The following is a 13,294-nucleotide window of genomic DNA, read 5'->3' on the forward strand; positions in this document are numbered from 1 at the left end:
TTCTTTTTATCCACTTTTTTCACTGTCCAGCTCTCACATCCATACATGGTTCTGGGGAATACAATGGCTTGGATGATGCTCACTTGTCTATCTTTACTCTTTAGCATCTTTTCGAGTTCTGTCATCACTGCCCTTCTCATTCCTAGTCTTCTTTTGATTTCTTGACTGCAGTCTCCATTCTGATTAATGTTTGATCCAAGGTATGGGGACGCTTTAACTATTTTGATTTCCTCATTGTCCATGTTGAATTTATGCAGAGCTGCAAGGGACCCTATATTGTGTTCCATGACCTGGACCAGTGTGCCATCTGGAGGTGTGGGAAATCACATTGTATCAATTTGAGAGCTTTGTTCTGAGTGTTAAATTGTTTTAAAGTGTTTGAATTATTATAGATGGTTTCAAAATACCCTCACCCAAGTTAGGGGGATTAGAAATTAACAAATAAAAGCAATGATTAGATGCAGCCTTCAGCTGCACACAATGGCAAAAATCATTGGTCCTTCATCTTCATCTCAAAAAAGATAAGAAAACTCATTTTATTTTCAAATGCTAAGTAGTTCTAAGTAATTAAGGGGTATCATTTGATACTGACTAATTGTGTACACTGGATTTTCCTATTCAAATTATTAGGGAAATACAAAGTCAAGCTCTGAAAATACTACCAGTTATAGTAGAAATGCTAATAAAGACAGAGAGGGAAAAAGTAAGGAACATAGTCCAAATTCATACCATGTCTGAACTCCACAAAGATGCTGAATATTGTGAAAAAATCTTAAGAGTTAGCCAGAAATGAGCACATACTCTTTATTCTGCTCTAGGATATCAGGAATAGCAGAGCTAAATACATCCTGAAAGAAAAGGTGAGTGAGTTGCTCAAAACAGCATCAACAATATTGCAGAATAACTAAGCTGGAGGATGGGAGAAATCAGCTCCCCAAGACAGATATAGATCTTTAATTTAAAACAGAGTAAGCTTATTCATGGGAAAAGTGCGACAAAACACTCTTGGGACAGAGTGCTCTACCATGGCAATTAAAATTGCATTAAAAACCAGATAGGGAAGTCAGGATCCTAAAACAGATGGGCACAGAAGACTGCGTTGTCCTTATTTGTTTCAATATATTTACCTTTTGGACAATAGAGATAGTTGCTGATTAATTTTCTTTCTGGGTGCTTCATCTACAACTTCATTGTTCCTGTTTGTAAAGTCATTCTGTCCTCTCTGCTCCTAAAGGAAGCAGGCTGCAAAGACTGCATTATGTAGGCTGCCAAATAGCCTGATGCTGAGGGAACAGGGCGGTTTTAGTATTCAGAGACAAGGGGAAGAAAAGGACATCTTGAATAGAAAAATCACTAGACAATCCCTAATTATTCTGCTTCAAGAAGGGAGGCTGATTTAAATAAAAGAGCATATCCCACAAAACGAATCCTCAGCAGCAGTCAAGTGTTAAACACATTGTAAGGCACATATCATGTATACAGATGATCTAGTAAAATTCCAGGGGAGAAGTATTCAGCTAAGTCATTGGCTTCATAGAGGAATGTACCTGAAGATACTGCAAGCAAAGTATCTTTAGCATTTAAAAATCTGGCATATTATTTAACATTTCCTCTGTGGTCTCCGGCTGGTCTCTCAGTCATCATCTGGCAAAATTACCTTGCCTTCAGCCAGTTTACTGTTTCATATGCCTTCAGACCATATCTTTTATTATTAAATCTACAATTTAACAGCTGTACCTTTAGTTGGTGCCTTCTTGTTTATATCTCAAAGTGAGTAAGAAGACAGCTAACGGCCAAGGGAGATATTCTGCATCAGTTAGTGATAAATAAAACAACAGAGTGATACAGTTTTTTGTATGACCTTGAAAAGACTGGAAACACCACAGAACACCCTGATCTGAGCCAGTACATCATCCATAAAGTTCATACAGTTTGTTACATCTACTTATTATCAGATGTAAGGGACAATTTTTGTATTCACATATTTTGCTGGTTCACTATATATAGCTGATGAGATCTCCTGAGCTGGAAAGATCAAACTGAAGGAAAACAAGGTATGCAGATCTCAGCTGTCAGCGTTACACTTGGGTCTTTTGATTTCACTATGTTGTTCATGATAGGATCCTACAGAAAAAGCATGTAATTCTCCTTCTGTCCTGCTTTCAGCTGGGAATGTCTGACCTTCAATGAGCACCTGCCTGACAGTCATGTTAATACGTGATGCTTGCAAATAACTGGCACACACTTCCCAGTCCTTTTGAGAGCAGGGTTGGACAACAGAATCTGCAGGAAGGTCAGGAGGCAGAGGCAGCTCCATGCAGGATGGCAATGGTTTCCCCTCCAAGTTGGGCAGAATCCTGGGAACTGCATGGTACAGCAAACGGCTGAAGCCAGACATGACCATCACATCCCCACTATGCATGAACATGGCTACAGGGGCTTGATCTCGTTTCTGGCCCCCCAAGAGAAATATGGATGACTGTCCAAAACTAAAAAGAGCAAGATGATTGAGAGAAGGTAGTTAGTAAATGTACAAATGTAGATGTTATGTACAAACAGAGAAACTTTACCAGTTCAACTCTTCTTAATAACCTACAGTATATGGGAGTTGTTTACAACTTAGTGCATGTGAAACCACTAGGTTTGTGCCATGTTAATTCTTGTATACTTATTTATTCTACAGAGCAAATCCCATCTTTTTCACCTCCTAACATTTTACATCTCCTAAGACTTTTATGGTTTGATAAAGTTATAATAGATCTGTATGAATGTCTGGCATCAGCGTTAGCCATGTTAACCATACAGCAAGATACAACAAAAGACAAAATACACACTGCAGGGACAATTTTATTAGGACAGCCAAAAGATATAAAACACATTACCTGATGTAGAAGCAGGCATACCTTATAAAAATCATACAGGGGAAGAAAAATGACATTGTCAAGAGTCTCAGGCCTGCACGTTGTTTTGAGACAATTGCTTATGATGGTGGTTAAGGTGGTCTTGAGGGAGTATTGATTAAGATAGTGGCCCCATCACCTCTTGACCGTGTGGTGACTGAAGGCAAAGGCAGTAAAAGTTAGATAATAAAATTCCATTACTTTTGTTTTCATTTATGATTTTTAACAACTTTGATGAAAAAGCCAAGGAATTTGAAAGACTGCACAACGTATTTTGCACTTTTGGTTATCCTCATAAAGGTATCAATGTAATATGTATTTTGGATTTTGCTGTTAAACCACATGACAATCAGTTGGATGCACTTTATCCTAAGCACTATTTTTCTTTTTAACAAGCCAGGCGACATGGAGGATGCAGTCTAAAATAGAATGAGGGGTTGGAAATGGGGAATTCTTTTTGATAATTATTGATTTGAATGTAATCATCAGTGTTAGGCTTTTGTCATTATTGAATTGCTACAATATTACTGTTATTGTTATGTTTTTGCTATGTATTGCTATGTTATATTTCTTTATTATCTTATGTTTATTGTTATTGTTTATTGTTATTGCTTTGTATTTCCCTAATGTGGTAAGCCGCCTGGATTCCTAGTGATTGGGCAGGATATAAATAAATTCTATTATTATTATTAGAATGCCTGGGAGATTTTCAGCTCTCTCCTCTCCAGTGTTTTTTCTGCTGGAAACCCCAAACTGTTCCTCCAATTTCCACCTTAGCAACAGAAATACTTTTTGCCCTTATAAGAAAATTATATAGTAAGGAGTCCCTCTTTGCTGCTCCCTACCACCCTCCAGGTATTCCACTTTTGGATTCTAGCTTCCCCTTGAAGTTTGGTTCATTATAAAGACAAGGATTCCAGACATAGACAAAAGTCAGTATGATGGCCAGACAAACATCAGGACAATATAGTAGATGAGGTGCACTATCCTTCAATCTACTTTGCAAGATTGTTGTGAGAAAAAATATTAGAGAGAGAGAGAGAGAGAGAGAGAGAGGTCACTGAACTCCCTAAAGAAATGGCACAATATAAATTAAATAAATGAACATCTATTTTTGGTATTACATACTTCATCAGTGCAGCCTTCCTACTGTTGTGGCTCCTGGTCTGTGTCTATGAAACCAATATGCAGAATGCCAACCAACTCATACCTTCAGACCTGTAACTCTAAAATTATCCCAAGATCTCTATACTTCCATAACTTTTAACAACATGCATTAACTTGGAACATCTAGATCTACCTCACATTGGCAGCTTACCTGAATGAAAAGAGGGGCTGAGAATGGTCCAGCTCTGATTCATCCACATGAATTCCTAGAGATGAGTCAAAGTGATAGTAGTTCAGAATCCCAGCTTCTGCCTGGAAACCTGGAAACCCACAAGCTTTAGCCACTTGCTCCGAGAGAAAAGCCAAGTCAGATGGAAAGGGGGTGCAATGATCAGCTGAGTATTTCTGGCAAAGGTAAAAAACAAAGGAACTCACAAAGTGAATTTTAACTGTATAATATCTAAATATATCAAGCAGTCTAATTTTAGGCCAATATCTAACTAAAAATTCTGGAGCTTATCATCTTGTCTCCAAAGTTAGAAGACAAAACTAGGAAAAAAGACAGTCAGCGTCTCATATGGCACAGATATATCTAATGTTTTTGTAAAATATATGAGCTCAGAATAATTTTTCCTCTCCTAATGCAAAGAAAGTAGGTTCTGTGCTAGTTATTAAAGCAATCATTATGTTGCATAACCCAAGAACATTTTTATTTTTTAACTTTTATTCATTTTAGATTTGTCTTGCCCTTCCACTAAAAACTAACATTCAAGGCAGTTAACAAGCATCATTAAAACATATTAAATAAAATGATTAAAATCATCACAATTATTAAAACCATATAAAATCTTCAAATTAAGGTTCAAAGCAGTTTAAAAGACCAATTCAAAGTGATGGGTTTTCAAGGTCTTTCTAAATGCAATAAGATCACTGTCTGAGGGAAGAGCATTCCACAGTCTGGGAGCAACACAGGAGAAAGCTCCTTTTCACTTGACCATAAAGTAAGCTTCATGTGATGCTATTCTTAGGCATCTCCTGAAAACTTTAGGAAGGCAAACCGCCTCCTAGATAGCCAGATTCATTTAAGCTTTAGGGCTCTAATAGGTAAAGCCAATACCTTGAATTGTGCCCAGAAAGCAACTGGCAAGAGAACTGAAATATTCAATAGTTCACATAGGGGAAATAATTGTTTTTACATAGGACTCACATAGGCACAGGAAAGTTCTTCATTATGTTACCAGTGTCTGAAATCTTCCTCATAAAAGCTTCCCTGAACCAGAATCGTCAATCTGATTCACTAGATGTTTTTGATGAGAAGAATGGGACTAGGTGAATTTCTAATGAAGCAGTAAGAATAAGCAGATAAGGCTGCAGGCTCATTTGGTTAAGCATGTCTGCAGTGTGCTGATAGGCATGTTCCTTCACTCTTCTTTAGCTCTGCAATCTCCTCTGAATAATTTGGCTTTCATTTTAAAAAGGAATCTACGATGTCTACACCAGTAAGTTTACATTGTGGTTTTATGCTTAAATTTCCTAACCATAACAAAAATAAAATTTGCAGACATTTGCTATCGTATTATCATATTGATACATATTGTCATGAGATTCTGTTGCCTTTGAATACCTTAGTATTCCAGTTATAATGGTAACCCAAAGTCACCCAACGGAGCTTCTCCAGTAAACTTTTTGGTCCCCGTTTGCTGGAACTTTTGTTTCTAGAAATACACAAAATAACAAAAACAGTTTAATTTAAGGAATTTCCTCTAGAAAGCCAAGTTTTTTGATACAGCTGGACATAATTCTCAAATCAAGCCCAAACAGCTTTTTACAGTCTTTCAGAGGATTCTGATAGTGCTAAAAAGTTCACCATCAAGGCAGACACACATGAGGACCGATATCAAATGGCATATATATCAGCAAACTCAGTTAAAACTCTTCCCAACAAGAGCTAAGTTAAAATAAAATAAAGAAAATGAGGCAAGGCTTGGAAAAACTAAACAAAATAAGAACTGAAGAAACCAAATAAAACCTCATTAGAAGGGGAAAATGCTGGAGTTGTTTAGCTCACACCCTACTGTCAGATACAATTCTCAAATAAAATTGCTCCAAATGCTAGATTCTCATAGTCATTTGCACAAATGTCAGCAATCAGTTTGAGAGAAACATTAATACTTAAGGTTTTAGTTTAATAATTTTGGCTTCTTGGCAGAGGTTATGATTGATTTGCTCTAAGACCCATTTATTTGTCAGTCCACAGTATCAGTAGAATTCTTTCCCATCATTACATTTCAAAGCGAGTTGATTTTCTTCCTCACCCTGTCCAGCACTGGAGCTAGGGATTGTCCCTGACTTTGGGATGTGCTTCAAAGAGCTAGAACACAGCTGGATACAATTCTTGAGAGCCACCTCTTATTGACTGAGAGTTATGTTCCTTCACATTTGTTATCACATTTGTTATTTCAAGCCAGGACTTACCGTAACTGATGTTGACTCTTCCCCCATAGATCAGTCGTCTCCTGAGAAGACATGTGCATGTCCAAATTGCATATATTGGGTTTCTGGGGGTACTGCTTCAGACACTGCTTTACCCAATGACACTGGCAGCCCGGAAGGAATGGATCTGGGATAAATATAAACCCTGGGCAAAAATAGAGGTGAATAGGGAAGAGAGGAGAAAGCTCATTTATGATTTTTATCCATAATTTTCAGCTGTGCATACTGAAGGAAATATTGAGATGCAGCAAGAACACAAGGCATATAATATTTATCTTTCAGAAATAATACCCCAAGCTGTCACTAATTGTTTCCTGCACTGAAGCTGGATTCATACATCTTGGGAGAAGGGGACACTCTATCAAAGTATGTATTTATTTTGTCTTAAATAATATATAAACATACTCACCTGGATAGTTATCCAGACCATAGGCTTTCCATTGGCTGACTGGGCGCAATCCTGCTCTGCAAGCATCCTGATCACTGACTGAAGAAAAATTCAGAGGACTGCTTACCACCTACCACCAGAGGAAGACAGTGTCAGATATTTGAACAGAAGCCCACATATTTTAGGTTATTTGACAGCCAGCCAGTAAGTGTTGCCCATTACCAACATTTCTCTTCAAAGAAGATGCTGCATTTTGTCTGCGATGAAACATGGAACTTCACAGTGGTCCAAGTGCCCTCCAGTCTCAATTTCAGTGCACAGATTAGACCCACCTCTCCACCTAAGGCAGAGAGCATGAGGTCAAAATCCCTCACTCTCTTTCCAAAAGAGAACAGAATCACAGAATTTGAAGAGACCACATCCAGTCCAACCTCTGACATGCAGGAATATACAATCAAAAGCACTTCTGACAGATGGCCATCCAGACCCTGTTAAAAAACTTCCAAAGCAGGAGAATCCACCACACTCTGAGGCAGCGTATTCCATGGTGAAACAGCTGTTACAAACGGGAAATTCTTAATATTCAGGTGGAATATCTTTTCCTGCAGTTTGAATCCATTATGTGTCCTAGTAGCAGAAAACAAGCTTGCTTCATCCACAATATGACATCCTTTCAAATATTTCAACATGGTCATCATGTCCCCTCTTAACCTTCTCTTTTGCACACTAAATTTGCCCAGTTCCCTAAGATGCCCCTCACAGGGCATTGTTTTCAGACCTTTTACCATTTTGGTTGCCCTCCTCTGGACACATCTCAGCTTGTCAGTGTCCTTCAATTGTGGTATCCAGAACTGGACACAGAATTCGAGGTAAGATCTGACTAATGCAAAATTGATCTAGGTGGGAACCAATGATACTGCAAAACACAGCCTTCAGAACATCAGAAGGCACTACGAGGCTCTTGGTAGGAAGCTGAAAGAAATGGATGCACAAGTTGTCATCTCGTCTCTTCTGCCAGTTGAAGGGTACAGTCCAGGAAGGGAGAGGAAAATAGCGGATGTGAACAACTGGCTGTGCAGATGGTGCTGCCAAGAACGATTTGGATTCTTCGATCATGAGCTGCGGTTCCATGAGGAGGGACTTCTTACAACGGATGGGTTGCATCTCACACCAGTTGGAGGAATTTGATCAGGAGGGCTTTAAACTGAGTTTCGTGGGGGAGGGAGACAATGTTAAGGAAGGTGAAAGGGCTGGAAAAAAATAGTCAAACTGACACAGAGGAAACAAGTGCAAGGACCCAACAGTGGGAGGCAAAAAACATTGCACAGGCAGCAAGTAAAGGGGACCCTTGGTTTGCGATGTCTCTACACTAATGCACAGAGCATGGGAAATAAGCAAGATGAACTCAAACTCCTGGTACAACAAAGCAAATATGATATAATAGGCATCACTGAAACCTGGTGGGATGAGTCTCATAAGTGGAATGTAGAAATGTAGAAAAAGATGAGTATAGCCTTTTTGAGAGAAATAGGCCAAACAGGAAAGGAGGAGGAACAGCACTATATGTCAGAGATATTTACACCAGTGAAGAGATCCAGGACATCAATACTGGCAGCCAGGTGGAGAGCATCTGGATAAAAATTAAAGGCGAGGGAAACAACAAGGATGTTATGGCAGGAGTCTACTACAGACCCCCCAGTCAGATGGAGGAATTGGATGATGCCTTTCTAGAACAAGTGACTACACACTCAGAAAGGAGAGATGTAGTAGTGATGGGTGGGTGACTTCAACTATCCTGATATTTGCAGGAATTCAAACTCAGCAAAATCCTCAAGGTCTAGCAAATTCCTCACTTGCCTCGAAGACAATTTCATTGTCCAAAAGGTGGAAGAGGCAACAAGGGGGTTGGCTATTTTAGATCTGATCCTAACCAACAAGGATGACTTGGTTAATGGGGTGCAAGTGGTGGGATCATTAGGTGGAAGTGACCATGTTCTCCTGGAGTTTGTTATACAGTGGAAAGGAGAAGCCAGGCATAGTCAGACACGCATTCTAGACGTTAGGAGAGCGGATTTCAGAAAACTTAAGTACTGAAGGTGATCCCATGGTTAGAAATACTAAAAGAGAAGGGAGTTCAGGACAGATGGGAGTTTCTCAAAAGGGAGATACTGAAGGCACAATTTTAAACAGTTCCAGTGAGAAAGAAAAATGAGAGGTGTCTCAAGAAACCAGGATGGATGACTAAGAAACTTTCAACTGAGCTAAGTTTGAAACAGAACATGTATAAGAAATGGAAAAAGGGGGAAATCACAAAAAAGGAATTCAAAGAAATAGCAGGTATGTGTAGGGGTAAAGTCAGAAAACTAAAGCGCAGAATGAACTCAGGCTTGCTAGAGAGGTTAAGAACAACAAAAAAGGCTTCTTTGGATATGTCTGCAGCAAAAGGAAGAAAAAGGAAATGGTAGGGCCACTACATGGAGAAGATGGCAAAATGCAAACAGGGGACAGAGAAAAGGCAGAATTGCTCAACACCTTCTTTGCTTCAGTCTTCTCAGAAAAGGGTAAGGGTGCTCAACCTGAGGATAATGCAGCAGAGGACAGAATAGGGGAATTTCAGCACAGAATAAGTATAGTAGAGGAATACCTTGTTAATGTAAATGAATTTAAGTCTCCAGGACCAGATGAACTACATCCAAGGGTACTAAAAGAACTGGCAAATGTAATATCGGAGCCATTGGCAATAATCTTTGAAAACTCATGGAAAACAGGAGAGATCCCAGCAGACTGGAGGAGGGCAAACGTTGTCCCCATCTTCAAAAAGGGGAAAAAAGAGGATCCCAAGAATTATCGTCCAGTTAGTCTGACATCAATACCAGCAAAGATTCTGGAGCAGATAATTAAACAGAGAGTCTGTGAACATCTAGAAAGCCATGCTATAATCACAAAAAGTCAACATGAGAAAGAAGTCATGCCAGACAAATCTGATATCTTTCTTTGATAAAATCACCAGCTTGGTAGATGAAGGGAATGCTGTGAATATAGTATATCTTGATTTCAGTAAGGTCTTTGACAAGGTTTCCCATGACATTCTTGGAAACAAGCTTGTAAAATGTGGGTTAGAAAACGTAACTGTTACATGTATTTGTAATTGGTTGACTGGCCGAATCCAAAGGGTGCTCAACAATGGCTCTTTTTCAACCTGGAGAGAAGTGACCAGTGGGGTCCCACAGGGCTCTGTCCTGGGGCCAGTGTTGTTCAACATCTTTATCAATGACTTGGATGACAGAATTGGGAATATACTCATCAAATTTGCAGATGACACCAAATTAGGAGGAATAGCTAATACCCCAGAGGACAGGATCAAAATTCAAAATGACCTGAATAGACTAGAAAGCTGGGCCAAAGCTAACAAAATGAAATTCAACACGGAGAAATGTAAGGTACTGCACTTAGGGTGGAAAAATGAAATGCACAGATATAGGATGGGGGACACCTGGCTGAATGAGACTACGTGTGAAAGGGATCTAGGAGTCCAAGTAGACTACAAGTTGAACATGAGTCAACAGTATGATTTGGCAGCCAAAAAGGCCAATGCAATTTTAGGCTGTATCAATAAAAGTATAGTGTCTAGATCAAGAGAAGTAATAGTGCCACTATATTCTGCTTTGGTCAGGCCCTACCTGGAATATTGTGTCCAGTTCTGGGCACCACAATTCAAAAAGGACATTGAGAAACTGGAGCCATGTGTCCAAAGGAGGGCGACTAAAATGGTGAAGGGTCTGGAAACCATGCACTATGAGGAAAGACTTAGGGAGCTGGGGATGTTTAGCCTGGAGAAGAGAAGGTTAAGAGGTGATATGATAGCCCTGTTTAAATATTTGAAGGGATGTCATATTGAGGAGGGAGCAAGCTTGTTTTCTGCTGCTCCAGAGAACAGGACCTGGAGCAATGGATGCAAGCTGCAGGAAAAGAGATTCCACCTCAACATTAGGAGGAACTTCCTGACAGTAAGGTCTGTTCAACAGTGGAACACACTCCCTCGGAGTGTAGTGGAGTTTCCTTTTTTGGAGGTCTTTAAGCCGAGGCGGGATGGCCATCTTTCAGGGATGCTTTGATTAAGAGTTCCTGCATGGCAGGGGGTTGGACTGGATGGCCCTTGTGGTCTCTTCCAACTCTACGATTCTATGATTCTATGAAAATAAAGTGGCAGTATCACGTCCCGCTGAATAGACACTATACTCCCATTGATGCAGCTTAGAATTGCATCAGCTTTTTAAACCTACATCACGCTTCTGACTCATGTTCAGTTTGTGGTCTACCAAGATTTTCATGTGAACTGCTGTCAAGCCAGGTGTCATTCATTTTATATCTGTGCATTTCAATTTTTCTGCCTTAGTGTAGAACCTTATATTTCTCCTTGTTGAAATTTGTTTTGTTAGTTTTAGCCCAGTTTTCTAATCAGTTAAAGCCATCTTGAATTATGATCTTGTCCTCTGGGATATTAGATATCCCTCCTAATTTGGTGTCATCTGCAAATCTGGTATGCATGCCCTCTATTCCATCATCCAAGACATTGGGCCCAGGGCAGAACCCTGTGGCACCTCATTATTTTCTATTCTCCATGATAAATGACGATGAACCATTGGTGAGCGCCCTTTGAATCTGATTTTCCAATCAAATACAAATCCACCTAACAGTAGAATTCTCTCACCTATATGTTGCTAGCTTGTTAGCAAAATATCATCTCCATGCAGTGGCCCCACCATTTTTCCTTTTGCTATGAACATTACAACAACAACAAAACAGCTTTTTATTGTTTTTAACTTCTCTAGCGAGCCTGAGCTTGTTCTGTGCTTTTCTCACTTTCTCTCCCTATGTCCTGGCTATTTGTTTGAATTTCTCTTCCCCTTTTTCTATTTATTGTACATGTTTCTTTTAAATCTTAATTCAGTGATACCTATTATATTTCCTTTGCTTTGTTAAGAGTTCATATTCATCTTATTTTCTTCCAATGCTCTGTGAGGCATCTAAGACTTGCTGCCTGCTTAATGTTTTTTCCTTGCACTATTGGGTTCTTGTACTATTTGCTTTGTTCTCTCTATAACAGTCAGGTTATTATCTCCAGCACCTGAAGAACTCATGCCCTCCAGAATACTGTCTCCCTCCTCCACATAACTCAGTTTAAAGCCCCCCTAATAAGATTTTCCAGACTCTTAGCAAAAACATTCCTGCCAACATCTGTGAGATCCAACCCATCCCTTGCCAGAAGTCCATCTTCACGAAACTGCAGATGATGGCCCAAGAAGTCAAATTGTTTCTGGCAGCACCATCTGCAGAAACAGTTGCTCACCTCCACTACTATTCTCTACCCTTCTGGGCCATGTCCTTCAACTGGGAGGAAAGATAAAATGACAACCTGTGAATCAAGGTCCTTCAGCTTCCTACTCAGAGCCTTGTAATTCCTTGTGATATGTTAAACGTTATACCTTGCAGTGACATTGGTTACCATGTGGACCAAAAGGAAGATGTAATGGTCAGTGGGCTTGATGAGTCTTGTCATCCTCTCTGTTATATGATAGATCTTTGCTCCAGGGAGGCAGCACACCTCTCGAGACATCCAGATAAGCCTGCAAACCACTGCTTCTGTTCCCCTTAGCAAGAAATTCCCTGCCACCACCACACATGTCCTCTGAGGATTGGTAGGGGTCACTCCATGTGCTGAATCTTCAAAGCTCACCTGCACATTCTTTGAGGACTGAAACTTACTCTTGCTTCACCTCCTTGTCATCACTGATAAGGGAGAGCTTCAAATCAATTCTGTAGCTCCATATTCCCAGGATGAATCTTAATCCTTCTACATGTCACATTCCTCCAAGTTTACGTTCTGTGTTTGGGAACTGACCTCCTCTTCAAGGATCTCCCTTGTGTGTTCCTCATCCAGAACAGTCTGTGCTACTCTGTCCAAGAAAACCTCCTTAAGAGGCTGAATAGTAGATACATGGGCCTCAAGTTGCTGGATCTTCTCTTCCAGCAGGGTAACCAACTTGCAGTTGCTACGAGTGTAAGCTACCCACATCACTCAGCAAGAACACAAACAAAGCACAGCTGTTGCAGGTGATTACAACAACTCCCTCACCCTTCATATTCAGTAATCTTAAATAAGCTGTGAAACAGAACTCCAGGCCTCCGTTGCTAAATGTTCATAAAAAAGCAAAACACGTGTTGGTGTTAGCAGAGCTCCTCTTAGCCAAATCCAGGGACTGCTAGCACCCTCCCCATCCAAGTCTCTGACTCACTTCCTTTCAGCAGATATCCTGCCCTGAGACCATGTGCTCAAGCAGAGGACCTAAGCTTACCTCAAAAGAACACTACATGAGCACACAAGCAAACCTCCTCCTGGCTCACA

At 40.0% G+C, this 13,294-nt stretch overlaps 2 protein-coding genes across 3 annotated transcripts in view; one reads left to right on the forward strand and one right to left on the reverse strand.

The window, feature by feature from the left end:
* On the reverse strand, positions 1-7,865 carry ALKBH1 (alkB homolog 1, histone H2A dioxygenase). 2 transcript variants are annotated; one of them, XM_042468913.1, is made up of 6 exons: positions 7,115-7,865; positions 6,910-7,018; positions 6,483-6,645; positions 5,632-5,722; positions 4,219-4,412; positions 1-2,489 (listed from the first exon to the last, which is right to left on the reverse strand). In XM_042468913.1, the coding sequence occupies exons 1-6, from the start codon at positions 7,157-7,159 to the stop codon at positions 2,066-2,068; spliced, it is 1,026 nt and encodes a 341-aa protein (XP_042324847.1). In that variant the 5' UTR covers positions 7,160-7,865; the 3' UTR covers positions 1-2,065. The 2 variants fall into 2 exon arrangements, with proteins under 2 accessions (XP_042324847.1, XP_042324857.1); XM_042468923.1 differs by having other exon boundaries at positions 7,111-7,864.
* LOC121926988 (SRA stem-loop interacting RNA binding protein) overlaps positions 7,638-13,294 on the forward strand; it is a 26,037-nt gene continuing 20,380 nt past the window's right edge. The window contains exon 1 of the mRNA XM_042460438.1: positions 7,638-7,757. Coding sequence (XP_042316372.1) covers positions 7,638-7,757 — 120 coding nt within the window. The remainder of the gene's footprint in view (positions 7,758-13,294) is intronic.

Source organism: Sceloporus undulatus, chromosome 1, assembly GCF_019175285.1.
Source record: "Sceloporus undulatus isolate JIND9_A2432 ecotype Alabama chromosome 1, SceUnd_v1.1, whole genome shotgun sequence".
Classification (NCBI taxonomy): Eukaryota; Metazoa; Chordata; class Lepidosauria; order Squamata; family Phrynosomatidae; genus Sceloporus; species Sceloporus undulatus.

What these genes read in the sequence shown, in the direction of transcription:
- ALKBH1 (XM_042468913.1), bottom strand. Translation starts at nt 7,159, where the DNA reads ATGTTTCATCGCAGACAAAATGCAGCATCTTCTTTGAAGAGAAAT. An exon ending in CATCTTCTTTGAAGAGAAAT is followed by an intron (nt 7,019 to 7,114) that starts GTTGGTAATGGG and finishes CTCTGGTGGTAG; the next exon opens with GTGGTAAGCAGTCCTCTGAA. An exon ending in TGGTCTGGATAACTATCCAG is followed by an intron (nt 6,646 to 6,909) that starts GTGAGTATGTTT and finishes ATTTTTGCCCAG; the next exon opens with GGTTTATATTTATCCCAGAT.